Here is a 15,698-nt window from a genome sequence, read left to right on the forward strand (position 1 = left end):
TTGCATTTATAATAATTCTATTTTTTTTAAGTACATCGACGACAATTAAAGTGAACTTCCTCTTACAAACAATACAGAAGATGGATCGATCTTTAATTGGAAATAAAAATTTAATTTTGCAACTATTGCCTTTAAAAATTAATTTCTCGATTTCAACTAACTTTCTTAAGAATTAAGTCTTTTTTGAAAATATTCATTATTCAGCCTTTCTTGTCTTTTCCTAGTATCAATAACGGATTGTATACTGCATACTGATTGCACTATATACATATTTGTAAAGCTGTTTCACACAACAGATCAAGAACTCAATGTTTGATAAATGTCAATGTGTCACTTACCTGGCGACAGCGGTCTCTTGACAGGCGACGCTCTCGCGGCACGATGGCTCACTGTTGACTGTGTCGCGGCGTCGTGGACAGCCGCCGATATCTTGGCGCTCATCCTCGCCACGAGGCCAACCAGTTCGTTCCGGCGATCCTGACTCACGTACCAGGAAGATCAATCCGGAGGACGTAGGAGCATACTGACGCACGCAGTCACGAGGACGTTTCCAGGTGACAACCGCGATTGCTCACGCTGACCTGAAAGCATGTCCAACGTTGTAGAAGCGTGACATGGACGTGTGATTTGTCAGTGACATGAGACAGGTCAAAAAGCGGAGCCGAGGCCGAAAAGGAATCATTGTTCTCGAGGATCTTTCACACATCGAAAGAAAGAAAAGAAAGACAAACTCAAAGAATAGTTTCTGTCTTGTCAGGAGAAATCTTATTTTATAATTATCCCTTGCAATTAATAACTCCAAAAAGATTTCTTTTTCCTACACTTTCCTGGTTAATGTCACTACTTTTTCCTGGTTGTCTCATTAATTAAAAAAGCTTTGTTAGAAGCCGCTGTGTTAACCATTTGAATGTTTCCCAGGTAGCACAGAGAATTCAAAAAGAATTCACATGTCACCAATTCTGAGTTCATTTTTGGGTGCGAAAGAAATTCTTTTCACTGAACTGAACTCTGAAGAATTCCTTTTGCATCTGAAAATAAATTCAGAATTCGTGAATACGACTAAATTTTTTTTAAATTCTCTGTGCTCTATCTAGATACCTATAATTTTTTTATTTAGATGGTATTATTCATATGAAATTGGAAAAGAGAAATTTAGGACCAAAAATAGGTAGAGGATTAACGTAAAAGTAGAAACAATGAGTTATAAAGTTATTTTATTCCGAGGGAAGACTGAAGACACTACGACAAAGTTGTTAAATCGTAAAAAAATCTATAGAAAAATTACCAAAAGAATCAAATGAACAGAGGAGACGGATAAAGAGCGTTGACTTCGACGAGGAGCCTTGAAGAAGAAGGAACAGGAACTTGGGAAGCCAAGGCGATCCACAATTTCTCGCTTGTTCGTCTCGACAATTCGATCCGATTTAAGGTTGGAGCACGAAGAGAAGGAATAAAATCGATCTTATCAGTTCGCAACGTGCACTCCCTCTCAATAGAATGTCAGCAGAAAATACTTGTTGGTCTCCTGTGAAATTCATATTTATATTATTCGCATGTATGACGCAGTAAATATATGGTAAGTGTGAAAATTTCACTCGCGAATTATTCGCTATCTCTCTCATTACTTGAACTTCCCCTCGCATTCTTCATCTTCTCCACAGAGCGTGAGGTTATCTTTTATTAAGCGATTATTTCACACGTAAAATGTGACATCTCGCACAAACATGCACATCTCGTTGTGTCGTTCTCTACGAGGAAATAACGAGAAAAAACCACAATGCGTCGATTCGACGCTAAAAACACGCACCTTGGACGCGATGTCCCGTCAATAGCTGACGCTCGATATCCGGCAGGAAGGGGTTATCGGTGCACGTTGCGAAGGAGTCGCAAGCGTTCCCCGCGTTGTACTGCGTGCTCGTATTTACATAGCGCTCAGTCTCGAGGTAAAAACGCAAGGCTGCGGCAAGGACTTGCGCCATTATCGATGCACAACCGCGCACGGCCGGAAGAAAGACACTCGAAGCTCTCGCGGGCGGAGTGACAAGACCGACATGGCACGCCGAAGAGCGCGAAATTAAAGTAGTCAATCGGCCAATCACAGTCGAGAATTTTAAACTGATACTTCTTGATCGTAATTGGTCGATCGATTCCTGTTGAATCTTTGCCGCTCGTTTTCCCGTTTTATTGCATAAACCTAATTTTATCTTGAATTCTAGGCACGTATCATGAAATAGATATTGATCGGAATCGTTCAGTTATTTCTTAGATTTCTATTTTGGGTCTTCTAGGAAAAATGGAATTATCCCGTTCCGAGTAGTTTCTTAGTACGTGCCCTTCTTACTTCTTCGTACAAGTCGATTCGACGAACGCAGGCAATTAAGTTTAATCATTAACTTCGCCGCGCACGATACTCTCAACACTGAAACGGCATAGGATTTTCGAAAATCGAGCGCAACTAAAGAAAACGATATATTCGCGAGATAAAAGTGACGTACATTTTACGGTGTTTCGCACTCCTCGTGGAATTCTTCTCCTCCTCCTCCTCTCGTGTCGATGCCTACATCTTCGACTCGCCGTTTCCCCGTGTGTCAACGCACGCACGCATCCGAAAGTCTCGTTCCGATATGCACTTCCTCGACACTCGAACTTGTGACGTCGCGACGCGGACGTCGACGTGCATGGCCCCGTCGACACTGCCACCGAGGACACGACTGTGCCGAAAGTGTTGCCCGCAACGCGGCACTCCTCGCGTGCACACGGTGTCCTAGGTAACAACCCGTCACCGCCGCCGCCGCCGCCGCCGCCGCCGTCGGTTGTGCAGCCGCAGGTCCGGGGTACATGCGCGCACGGGCGCGCGCCGATCACATATATAAACGCGAGTATTGAATCGATTTCTTCACCTGCCTCGCAGCAGAGTTTCTCAATATCCCGCATTTCTCAATATTCCGCGATAATCGCGGACGAAGCTCGACGCCAGATGAGGTCGGGAACGTTGCGTACGTAACGTGCACTTCGATCTACGCGCAGAAGAGTAGATCGGACGCGGGTACTTCGTCACCACGAAGGGTAGCTAATAATAAAATGTACAGGTGCCTCGCGATGTATGTACGCATCATCCCCGATGTGGGTATCACTGGTCAGTATGACGCTCCAATCTGCTTCCGCATTTAGCGGAGCGCGTTTATGCCACGGCATTACTTCACCCTTCGCACGAATACATCGTATTTAGATTATATCGATTTACCCGTCGCGCGTCACAGCCTGACCTACTTCTGTAACGTCGGACGTTTTCTTTATATACGCTCTGGTGGAGGCACTTACCCCCTTATGTGACGAAAGAAGGCGCGCGCGTTTCCTCCACGCTACTCACCTACGTCACGGTGATTTCGGTAAAATGAGAAAAAAAATCCATAACGTCACGCATTCTCATAACTTGGCACGACCTACATTTATCGTGAACGACCGATTAAATATCGTGGAATAAGAGGTGTTACTGTATCACAGTAATTGCGAACTACAAGAGATACAAAGAATATTAAATAATTGTGGACTCGATAACGGTAAATGAGTGTAGCCAATGGCGGAAAGATCGCAGCGCTGTTTTTCAATAAGTTCTGCAACGCAGCCGTCCAATGGGAAAACTGGTTTTTTAGTAACTTGATTCATAATATCGACTCGTAAAAATCGATTTTCTATTGGATAACGGATGCGTCCTAAAATATGTCACGATCCTTCTTCCACTGACTGTACATAAAGTCTTTTATAAAACAGTATCTTAAATGATAGAATACGCAATCAGTAATGATGCAAACAAAATATACTTAAAGAAACATAAAATGCATCAGGAGACCAAATAAAATTAACAAATAATATGTAAGGATATCAAAAGAATGTAATTGCACTATTATAGCTGGGAATATGTAAATCGTATCCGATGGATTATCACTTTTAGTAAGAATTTATATATGCGAGTTTCCATACATTACTCGCGTAAAACGAAAAAAAAGAACCTTTCTTTGATCACCAGCTGAATTTGAGAAATTCGCTCGATTATTCAATGTAAACTATTAATGTCATATTATTATAAACTTTGAAACATATGTCGCGCATAAAACAATATGCACTGAAACTAGCAAACAAAATAAAACACTAATCATCGATAAAAGTGAACAGATATAACGCAGTAAAAAATGAAGTACGCAATAAAAATGTGCAAATATAATAAACGTATTAGAAACAAACAGGCACAAGTAACATATCTCGATAAAATCGAACGACTTATAATTGTGCCACGCTCAACACCTTGCACGATTCCGCGCCTTCCTTACAGATTTTGTTATGGCGCGATAGCGTAATGTATATTCTTATGCGCAGGTACAATTTAAGCAGCAGGCTGACCGGGAATTCCGGACAGGGAGGTTTATAATTGACTTCCTGTACGAGTTGTAGTATACGCGTACCGAGATTCTCCTCAGTGGCGAGGTCCGCGAAGTTGCTCATGAACACGTTCTCGAGAGCGTAAACGTAAGCGCTGAAGGAGTTCGGCGCGCCTTCAGGAAATTCTTTCGCCTCCCTGACATAGGCAATGCACACATCGCAATTGTGTGCGCGCGAGCACTCGTCGAGCAGGTACTCGCACACGTGCTTGAGCGCGACTTTCTCAGGCGGTCGTGGATCGATGTTGCGATAATTGGTCGAGGTGACGTATAAAGCTATCTGGATGGCAGGTGCTAGGGTCTGCTGGCTGGTCCGTGATGAAGACGACAGCGTAGACGGCGACGAAGTTGCTATCCGCTTGAGCATTCGGCGTGCTTTCCCGGCGAGGTCCTCGTTGCACGAGTGCTCGAGCAGGTGCTTGCTGACGAGGTTCTTGAACGCGCGAGTAAACAGAATGGGCGTAGGCAAGACGCGATTTCCACTCTGTCGTCTAATGGAGCGGAAAATGCGTTCGACGCACTCCTGATTCAGTTGTCTCGTGCGGAGAAAGGGAAGCTGATGGTCCCGCAGAACGCTCCACAGTTGCATAACAGCGTTGATCGTGATCTGCCAACGATTGAAGCAACCGGTCGATTTCACACACCCGCTGTTCTTGTCGATCACCCGGATCGACTTGAGGAAATCGAGCATTCGTTGCAGAAAACACATCTCGTGTGTGCTGCCCGTGAATGCCTGGCTGAAATCCTTGCTGTTAGACTTAGTGGGTGTGGAGGAGTTTAAGATGTCAAACAGCTGATCGAAATTGCGCAACAATTCCACAGTGCCGATCGCTTTCAGCGGAAACCCGCCGGAAACAGTGTACGCGCTTAATCCTGCGGCTAATGTGCTGCTGAACACTTGAACGGCATATTTGGTCTCTGTCTTCTGGTATTTGTTGGGCTCGAGGTGAGCCACGGATAGTTTAGGGACCAGTGGCAATCGCATCTGGTTGTCGCTTCTAAAGAATAGCTCAATGTCCACCCACGAGGCTCTCTTTTCCCGAAAATGTAACTCATGCTTCATAAGAATGTTCCTTGTCGCTCTTATCAGACGACCGACGTCAAACACATAGAACACCCTCTCGCCATCCACTAAGAACGACGGATGCTCCGCGAAGATTCCTAGTCGTCGCGAAAGATGTAGGAAGATCGGCGCCATACCGGTGACCAAGGCATGTACGGTCACACCGATAGACTTTAGCTTTGTTATCGCGAGAAATATCAGATTCTTCACGATGTTGACATTACACGTGTCCTCCTGAAAGTAGTAAGCAATCGGTTGTTCCCAATCGCCGGCTAAGCTACGCACTATCATCACTAGAGCCTTCTTCGCGAGTGTACGTCGCTTTTTCGAGCCAGTGTCGTCGAAACCGATGATCCTGTCGCGCGATAGATTGTAGAAAAGATGCGAGCGCAGCAGCATCTGATTCACACACAGACAGCAGCGTCTCTCCACCGGTGGCAACGACTTCATCTTCAAGTGTAACGCATTCAACACGTTGTCGCTAATACCAGTCGGTATGTCCCAATCCCGGACATGCCGCCACAATTGGCGCACAGTAGGCAACAGACATAACGGCCGATAAAATCGATATGCTGCTGGTGCCATGAGAAATAACTCAAGCGCGAATTGCTTACCCTCGAAGTTGTGCCGCATAGCCTTGCCTCTCTCGCGAGCATCAATACATGCGGAGACCAACAGGGCAGAATTGCGCGGCAATAAATCGGTGCACGTCGCTTTGAATCTACTCATGTTCGCGCGATAGTCTTCGTTTTCCGTAGACAATACTTCTTTCTTTCGCTTTGTGACTGGAGTGTCGATATGAATTTCAGGTTCTTCCATTCGTCTTTTCCCGACTAAGAAATCGATTGACGGCGTCTGGGTCGAAACATGCCAATGTGTTTTCGTTGGTGTTCTATAATATATAGTGCTAACTAAATTGACTCATCTATTTACTCCAAAAAATATTTACTGTAACGGTTTCTCTTACTTGATATCATTTTCTGTTATAGCAAGAACCGACGTTGCATTCTGTAGTGTAGTTGACGATGAAGGACCCGCAGACGTACATCTGTTAAGAGAAGATTGCATTTCTTGACGACCAAAAACTATATAAATCGATTTTTGTGAAATAAGACTTACATATTGTTACAGTCTTCCTTCGAAACTATCCATGATGATGATATTGCTGAATCTTTACATACATCTGTGATAGCACGTGTTTCTACCATTGAATTGCCAGAGATATTTCTACTAACAGAAAGCATCCTCAGTATCTGTTTTATATAAATCTCATAGATATTTACAACAATTTCATTAATTTTATTATTATAAAATTATGAAAACATTATTAAAACAGACGGTACTTCAAACGACATAAACATATTTCGATAGGTACAAATAATGCAAAAGAAAATAACGAAAAAGAAAACGATTTTTGATAACAATTATATGCTAATTAAAAACAGTATTGTGTTTCAAACTTACTCATCGTTGCTCTCTGACTTTATTTCAATCACTGTGGCCTGGGTAGTTGACATATTTCTGACAGAGTTTGAATATGTCATTTATTACTTATAATCGGTAGAGAAAGAACATATTAAATTCAAAACACAAATCTAAAAATAGAAAATTACCTTTTCTCATGGACTTGCTTTATAGATGCTTTCGGAAAAAGTGCTTGTAGCGATGAAATTATAGGTGTATCTCTGTTAAGAAATTACGATTTAGTTTATGTCCAAATAATTAATAAAATAATATATGCAAAAGTTTACTTTTCATCAGATGTTGGCGTCTGAGAAATCTCCAATTCCTTTGTTACTTCTGATACATCTTTGGACAAGCTTTTGAGAAAATTATATTATTTAATAACTGTTATTAAATTTTTCTATTTTATTGTTCAAATAAAAGAAACGCAAAAATATTTATATAAGTCTTGCAAACTTACCTATTTCTACTTTCTGGTCTTAAAAATATAGTTACAAACGAGATTGGTTGTACTAAATGTGTAGATGCGTCATTGCTAGAAAAATATATTTCAGTTTTTATAAATTGATTAACTTTTAAGTCTGATAGAATTTGTTTGAATATTATTCAATTATGCAACAACTGAATAAATCTATAAAGATTTACTTACTTGCTTACTGGTAATGGTTTTAAAAATATTGATGGGACAGCTTCCTTATTTAAATAAATTCTTCCTTCTATATTTCTAAACATTTCTACTCGAAAATGTAAATGACACAAGCGGTAGTATCGATTAGCATATTCTGGACCTATCATGACTAAGTCCATTCTGTTGCAAGCTTTTATCCATTCCATCCATCTAAGCACAATAGAATATATATTGAATAGAAGTTATATAGATTTAAGGACAAATATAGGTAGTCTATTTTAACTATATTAATTGCAATAATATAGTTGTAGAAGTAGAAATATAAAACACATTTTTCAAATAAAAATTTGTAAATTGTTCATCAATGTATCAATCTGAAATAAAAAAGCAGTCAGACAAATAAATATGCATACCTTTTCCTTTCTTTGGGAAATCTAAAGTAATGTCGTTTTGCTATTTTTATATTCATCATACAACCTGGTGCAGAACACCATCGAGTAGCTGTTTCACTAACAAGATGCTCATTCATTTTTTTAAAAAAATGTCATCAACTATAATAAAGCAATATATCGTTTTAAAGACTTATGATACAATGCAACATTATATTTTAGAGGCTTGCAAAAGAAACATAGCTAAGAACCTATGGCCCATATTCTGAATCATCTTTTATCTATAAAAGTGCCTCTAAAAGAAGCTTAGGAGCTACCTGATTAACTGAGAAACTATATTTAAGACACTTTTATCGATAAAATTTCAGAATATGGGTCTAAGTCTTTTATAAATCTCTCATAAATAACATATAATGCAGTATAAAGCCAGTACAATATTTATGGATTGTTCACAAATTATATGCTTGATGTTAACATAAAATTTCTGTTTTAATTTTATATTATTATCTATAGGGATACTGCAAAACATACGCAGTTTTTTATAGTCAATAAATATTCAATCAGAGCACAAATATTTACTCAATTTCATTTTGAGTAACATAAATAGTATTTTATGTACATGAAATAAACTTTTTGAAATGTTATACTTACGATAATTAATATTTATGTATCCTGGGATAAGTTACAGTTTCTCATGTATAGATTTTTTTGTAAATTTTTATTCCTGCAGAAGATACAAATTTGTACGAAACTTTCAGCACGTCGATCGTTAAAAATTTGTCAAAGGGCACAAAGTACTTTCTTCAATATACGGAAAGACTTTTATATTCTCACACACATACAATTACTTCTTGGGTGCGACTCCTTAAAAAAAAGCTAAACGAGAAACGGTATGTCAATTTAAACTGCCACAAACTCAAAAAGAATTGTGTCATAATACGCATGTCCAAAATCAGATTAGCCAATAGTGGATGAAACATATGACTAATGACTTGTCTTATGTCAAATAAGCGGTAATTTGAAAATTAATTAAACTGGTTATTGCATTGAAAACTTTCCAAATTTGTTTAGATATCGAGGAAAGAAAATTTTTACATAAAAAAATTATAAATCACAAAAAATCCGTTAAAAGTAAGGTTATTATATTATAAAAAATATGTAACTTTATATATATATATATATTAATATATATGTAGCTCTATATTTACAGAGATAGATATAGCAAAAAATTTTATTTTTTTTTTAATTAAAAGAGTATTTTAATTGTTTTTTCTATTAAATAAATTAAGTACAATTTTCTATAAAAACAAATAATTATAAATACGATTACGCAAACACACATATATACACAATATATAATTAATATGTTACACAATAAGTTATTTATATATATAACAATTATTATGTGCATGTAATATTTTATTTGTATAGTAAATATTATATTTAAAGTCAGAAGTATGAAATTTAAATATAGAAGACTATGTATACTAAATATATGCATATATATACATAAAATAATTTATTTATATAAAATCCGTGCTGTACATTGTTCTATTTAAAAATATACCGAACTTCAATACCGTGTCTATAGTAGGCTCAAGTACTATATCATCTTCAGCAGCCCAATAAAAAACATCCGCGGCTGAAAAAAATAAATATTAAAATATAAGAAATATACATATTTATATGGTAAATTTTAGATATAGGTAAAATAAAATAAATTATATCGTTTAAATAATTAAATAATTATTTATATATAATTAAATAATTAAATAATTATTTAATTAAATAATTAAATAATAAAACATTAATATCTGAAACAGCTGCATACTTATATCACTCATTTTAAGCATTGACGGTTTGGAGAATAGAGTAACGCGAGTTTTCTTCAAGAGTTTACTTTTTAAACAACCCAGCTTTATTAGTATCTGCAAAAAAATATAATTTTTCAATTTCTGGCATTAGACGGTAATGTTAGAAAGAATATAAGACAGATTGTATACTATTTTTTTTATAATATACACACAATGAATAATTAATGTACAATTTAAAAGTTGCAATCAAATTGTATACAGGATATCAAACCTCAACTAATTCACGCGTATGGAAAGGTTGTAAAGCAGGTATGAATCGATTTTGTAATTTCGTCATAGTAAGTCCGGGATAAAGCAAGGAATAACCCAGAACCGCTCCCAGCATTTTATCTAATACTTTTCGGTTCAAAACGCCGTCAATGCGAATCCACGGTCTTATAACAACTTTTATTTCCTCGGCCGGTCTGGAAGACAAGTTTATTTTTATTACATTTTACAGAATCATAAAATTATTTTACCATTCTTTTTCGATACATACAAGTTCGGTAACTGTGCAATGGATTTGTCTTTTTGTGAAGATGAGTATGTTCTCTGTCGTTGCGTCCTTCTTCTTGTAAGTGTATCGCATTCCTCATTAGTCTCATTGTCTTTCTTCTTCTTATTTTCCTCGTTATCCAAATCATCATCCACTTTTTCTTCATCTGGTTCGATTTTCTCCTTATCTTCTTGATTGTCCACTAACGGTGTTAATAGCGTCGTACAAATAATTTTGATTGCAATATTTATATAAATAAATAATAATTCTTCAAAAAAGCACAAAAGTTAAACAATATACTATAGTTATAGATGTAACTTTACATTAACTTCATAATTAAATAAATTCAAAGTGATTATATTACGTTTCTTATCTGTGTCTTTCTCATCAGTCTCAAAATCTGTGTTGACTATTTTCCCGTGCGGCATCGTAGCATATATGCTATCTTTGAAAGGCCCCAAAGCTTCTTGTTCCAGTCGATATATCTTGCACGAATGAGTCAGCCAAGGATCCACATGATAATGATGAATGTAGCGTGGACCAGTGACACCAGAGCGTAAAATTATGCGATTTTCTATTAAAAGTGTAACAACAGTATACAAGTCTGTGCCTTGCTCGTGAGAAAACTCGTTCTGCGTAGAAAAAAAGACATTAATTTGTAACAAGAAAAATGATTAGGTCAGTCGAAAAGATCCCTCGAAAAGATTACTCTACTTATATACGACATGATACAATTCTTTTAGATATATTCGTACCAAAAAAAGAGGAAAAAAGAGAGAAAGAAATAATCAACCTCATATAGAAAGAGAATTACCATTAAATCTTGCATAGATGCACCGACTTCTTTCTTTTCTCGGACAAACTTGCACACTGCATCAACTTGCTTCCAGGCAACCGCTATTTCCTTCTTGTTCGCTATCATATCGTCCTTGTAATCCTTATACGAAATGACAGTCTTTGGGAAAATCGCAAAATGATTTACCTCATTGAGCACTTTGTTTATGACCTCTTTCTTCAACGGCACTAGTTGATCAGGTATCAAGTTACTTTCCTCATTCTCGTTTTGATCACTCAACACTGATATTGCTTTTAATGATGATAGATCTAACCAATAGAACATTTTGAAAGCATTAACTACAAAGTATTCGTGTGCGTGATGGCTATCGGTTGTGAAGTCATCCAAGTCCTTTTTCATTCTTAACATGGCTATTCTAGTGTACTTTTTCTGTAGGTCGTTTGTGTCATCGATCTTACAGTAAGAATTCAAATAGTTTGTCTCAAGGGGTACGTTTTTTATGATCTCATTCACGCGTCGAGGAATCGCAGTCAGGTCGATTGAGCAGTTCGGTTGGTTTACTGAAGCTAAAAATTAAAACGTACGATATATTTACCTTTATCTTTGGTTATAGTTAATATATTTGAAAATTGATTTGGAAAATAACACATACGTTGTTTCTTCGATTGCTCCTCTGCTAATACTTTCATCTGCAAAGATTTATTAGCGATCTTCATCTTCTCGATGTTTTTAAGATCCTCGTACAAATTCGTTTCCTCGAGTTCTTCTGCGTCCGGCAAATCCATTGAATCATCGGAATATAACCTTGGTCTTTTTAAAAATGGTTTCTCGCAATCGATAGAATCCTCCTCTATATCAATGGTTCTCTTTTTTGATGAACGTTCAGCACAATCCTTTTCTGTAGACACATGAACATTGGAATGACTCTTCAATGTGAGCTCCTCGAGATCAACGTTCTTGTCGATAGATTTATTTTCAGTTACAACTTTGTTTTGCTGATTCTTCGAAGATTTTTCCATTTTTCCTTCATTGCAATCTTCGTCTTTACGGGGAATCTTTGAACTCGGCTCCCCGAGATCGTCGTTTTTAAAGCTCATAGGCCTCTTCTTTGTTGCAAGATCTTTCAGTTTCTCATTCGTTTCCATGTCATCGAGTTCCCGAGTTCTAGCATTTTGAGCTGCGGCATTTCCGAACTTAAAGCGATAGAGTCTCGTCATAATGTCCTGGTATCGTTGTGCGACCCTGAAGTAAGTTTCGTCCTTATCTTGATACCGGGAATCCAACATGATTATCTGTTCCGGCATCTCAATGTCGAAGTCAATCTGGTTGCATCCTAGAAGATCGTGTATGGTCATGACTATGCTGCTAGAAACCGGCTGGATTTCGATGCCGCCGTTGCTGACACTTTCTTGCTCCGCAATAGTAACGGCCTTTTTCTTCTCCACATAGTGCTGTAGTAACTTCGAAAAAATATCGGAGGTGCCCTTGAATACATCCTGTGACCACTTCGTATGGAACTTGTATTCGTACTGGGCACTGAACTTGTATTGCGCGCTGCTCATCGGTACGTAGTTGCCGTCCTTCTTGAGGGCGGATACATGATTTTTCTTTACGGTCACCATTTTGTCCGCCTTCAATTTGACTATCACTGGCACCATAAGTGCTTCTGAATAATGCTGGTATATCTTTAACAAAGATAAAGTTTATTAAGTAATGATTAAACATTTCTATCGTATACAACTGAAAAAGATATAATTAAAAGTAGTTAAATTAGAAGAGAGATTAGCTTACGTCGTTACGATATTTCCTTTACATAAGAATTTAATCAAACGACCTATATGCAATTTAATATTAAAAATAAACAAATTTTAAATTATCGTACTTCATAAATGGGATATATTTGTAATATCAATGGCTAATGCATACCTTAAAAATCTCATAAGCCCAGGAACGTTTGCTTCTTGCGCAGTACATAGCGCTATGTATAACCGAATTAATAGTCGCCGAATGGATGTCGTATATGTTACGAACATCCTTCCTGTAGCCCTCATTTTGACATGGTTTCGCTGTCGGATAGATCGTCTTGAACAAGAGATTGAACTCGTGCACGGTCTTTGGCATCGCTATGTGCTTGTTAGGCTTGATATTCGCAATGTCGTAGTACTTCTTCATGATAAAGTCGACGAGTTCTTTGAACACCTCCGTCACTCGTTTTTCGTATTCCGTTGTGTTTGAACATTCGCTTTTCAATCTGTCCAAAATACCATTGTAACGTTCGTCGATGAACGGATCCTGTTTTATCTCCTCAACACCGAGCGCGAGGCTGTTGATTGTACATTGTTGTCGCAACATATACATCAGTCGACGCTGGCAGGCACGTGAAGTCTTGTTGTACGACGTGCAAGAATACGTGCGGAGCACATCCCTCACTGCCATGAAATTAACCAAGTGTTTGCGTGGATTAGGCGAGAGGTATGTTATTGCTATTTTACACACCAGTAGAATATTGACCTCGTGCTGCTCCCAGTCCGCTCGTAACTTGGGCATCATTTGCATCGCCTGGTAGTCATCCTCGTCGTATTTAAGACGCGGTCGACTGCTTCTCTTGCGCGGCATCACTCGCCGCACAACTGACTTCTCCCTGCTGCTCTGATGCGACAACAAAACCTCGTTTATGCGACCTATGTCGGTCGGCTTGTTGATGTAATCGTACATCTGTTTCCGCAATTCGGCGCTAATAGCGGGCGCTGGTGGTCCAGAGACCTTCTTCAGGCCTATATATTCCGTATATCTGACTGGTTTCATTTGAATTTTTGACAGATGCAGATCTCGTTGACCGGATTTTCCACGTTTCTTGGCCTCAGAGTTTCGCGAAGTCTTCGTCTGATACATGGAATAGTTGGTCGCCCAGTTCCAATTACGCTTCAGATGTGCAAAGAAAGCAGAGTCAATACCAGCTGCGCCTTTACGATCTCCGGGAACAACGCCGGTATCCATATTCGCAGCTTCCTTTGGATTGCGTGCCACAATCGCCTCTACTAAGAGGTTTTTCTTATCCAGATCCTCGACTACGATATCTTTACCGTGTACAACTAGTCTACCTCCTAACGGAGTGTTAACGCAGATATTCCACATGTCATACCAGTATTTCTCAACGGTCTGTACATTATCGAAGAAGTACTTTGTCACTGGATACTCTTTGTCCTCGACATTGTGGTAGCTTGGCGCTGAGGAGACCGTGTCCATGAGTTCCGTGCGTCGATTCACGTAGATGAATACCTGATCTTTGTCCTTGAGTCTTTGTGGGCCAAACTGGACCAAACCGATATAACCTAACTTGGACACTATATTGTGAATGTTAAATATGTATTTCCGTGCATGTAGAAGAGCGTCTCGTATATCAGCCTAAAAAAGTAAGGAATTTATAGATTTATTTTAACTGGACATCTCTCGAAAGATACAAGTATAATCATTCAAGAATTATATTATCTTAGACTTACTGGTAGATTTTTTACGAGGTAATGCTTCCTGATAGGATGGCTCAAGTAATAATCAAAGTCTGGTATGATATACTTGATGTTATACACCTTGACGAAGACTGACAGTGGCAGGCTCATGAGAACGTCGCACATCAGCGCCCAACCTTCGGGCCAGCCGCCATGCTTGGGCAAGGGTGGAACAAACATCTTCCAACTCACTTCGGTGCTGTAAATAGTACTGAATTCTCGGACAAGATCGTCGTCGATGTCGTAGCCGCTGGACCGCAGGATCTTTATCTGCTCTTGTTGAGATACTTTCGGCACGCCGACGTGATCGTAGACTAGATAGAAGAGTACGACGTGCATCGTTTTCATCTTGACAAACTTCGGGCTAAGACCGTAGCGTTTGCCAGCTGTTGGATCGTATTCGAAATTCACAGTAGTTTTACTGAAATCAAGCGATCGCTCCTTGGAGTCTGATTTGTCCGCTTTGTCCTGCTTATCTGAGGATCCTTGATTTATTTTTTTCGCGGGCACTTTTAGTTTTTGGGATCCCATCAAGCAAAATTTCAGCTTCGCTTGCTCGACGGCTGATTTGATTACGGTGTGATCCGTGTCGATGTTCGGATCGCAGATAAAAGTTAGGTTCTTCTCGCGACCGTTCGCACTCAAAGTTAGCTTGATATTCTTCACTAGATTGTCCTTAGCGAGCTTCTGCAGTAACCTTATGAGAGACTTCTTATCGATTTTCACTTCGTAACCCTCTTTGTCCTCTTCCTCGCAGATCATCTTCATGAGTTTGGTCATGTCGTCTATCACCTGGTGTTCTTTCACCGCTTCGATAATCATGTTGGCTCGACGCAGTAATCTGCATAAGAAATATTTATGAATATGACAAAGGAATTTATGAGAGAAGAGAGATCTGTTTTTCTAAATTATATAATATAGAAACGAGAGAATCAAGAAATATTTAAATATTCTATATATGGTTGAATTTTGAGAGGAAAAGAAAAAGACAAAAATTTCGCTATATAATTATAATTTCAACTTATACATATAAATTTAGAAATGGCTATTTGCTGTTTTCTCTTCAA

General features: G+C 38.5%; 3 protein-coding genes across 6 annotated transcripts in view; all 3 read right to left on the minus strand.

The window, feature by feature from the left end:
- The window catches only part of LOC116843809 (general transcription factor 3C polypeptide 1), a 32,355-nt gene that overhangs the window by 13,790 nt on the left and 2,867 nt on the right, over positions 1-15,698 (minus strand). The window contains exons 5-13 of one of the 2 annotated variants that reach the window (XM_032814576.1): positions 14,626-15,472; positions 13,052-14,530; positions 11,778-12,810; positions 11,144-11,691; positions 10,694-10,961; positions 10,333-10,531; positions 10,066-10,258; positions 9,812-9,908; positions 9,485-9,622 (exon numbers count right to left, since the gene is read on the minus strand). In XM_032814576.1, coding sequence (XP_032670467.1) covers positions 9,504-9,622; positions 9,812-9,908; positions 10,066-10,258; positions 10,333-10,531; positions 10,694-10,961; positions 11,144-11,691; positions 11,778-12,810; positions 13,052-14,530; positions 14,626-15,472 — 4,783 coding nt within the window. In that variant the 3' untranslated portion in view covers positions 9,485-9,503. Of the gene's footprint in view, positions 1-9,484; positions 9,623-9,811; positions 9,909-10,065; positions 10,259-10,332; positions 10,532-10,693; positions 10,962-11,143; positions 11,692-11,777; positions 12,811-13,051; positions 14,531-14,625; positions 15,473-15,698 lie in introns of those variants that run through there. The other variant, XM_032814577.1, reaches the window with a different exon arrangement.
- Positions 433-3,298, minus strand: LOC116843825. 2 transcript variants are annotated; one of them, XM_032814613.1, is made up of 2 exons: positions 2,496-3,298; positions 433-581 (listed from the first exon to the last, which is right to left on the minus strand). In XM_032814613.1, exons 1-2 carry the CDS (start codon positions 2,932-2,934, stop codon positions 499-501), a joined length of 522 nt encoding a protein of 173 aa, XP_032670504.1. In that variant the 5' UTR covers positions 2,935-3,298; the 3' UTR covers positions 433-498. The 2 variants fall into 2 exon arrangements, with proteins under 2 accessions (XP_032670504.1, XP_032670506.1); XM_032814615.1 differs by having other exon boundaries at positions 435-581; positions 1,808-3,298.
- LOC116843811 lies at positions 3,873-9,058 on the minus strand. 2 transcript variants are annotated; one of them, XM_032814583.1, is made up of 10 exons: positions 8,632-9,058; positions 8,005-8,142; positions 7,613-7,801; positions 7,424-7,498; positions 7,251-7,319; positions 7,113-7,184; positions 6,964-7,020; positions 6,619-6,729; positions 6,467-6,547; positions 3,873-6,391 (listed from the first exon to the last, which is right to left on the minus strand). In XM_032814583.1, exons 2-10 carry the CDS (start codon positions 8,118-8,120, stop codon positions 4,279-4,281), a joined length of 2,883 nt encoding a protein of 960 aa, XP_032670474.1. In that variant the 5' UTR covers positions 8,121-8,142; positions 8,632-9,058; the 3' UTR covers positions 3,873-4,278. The 2 variants fall into 2 exon arrangements, with proteins under 2 accessions (XP_032670474.1, XP_032670475.1); XM_032814584.1 differs by having other exon boundaries at positions 6,619-6,726; positions 8,632-9,057.

Source organism: Odontomachus brunneus, unplaced genomic scaffold (genome assembly GCF_010583005.1).
Source record: "Odontomachus brunneus isolate Ranch 3 - 2012 unplaced genomic scaffold, Obru_v1 Obru_scaffold_036, whole genome shotgun sequence".
NCBI classification, from domain to species: domain Eukaryota; kingdom Metazoa; phylum Arthropoda; class Insecta; order Hymenoptera; family Formicidae; genus Odontomachus; species Odontomachus brunneus.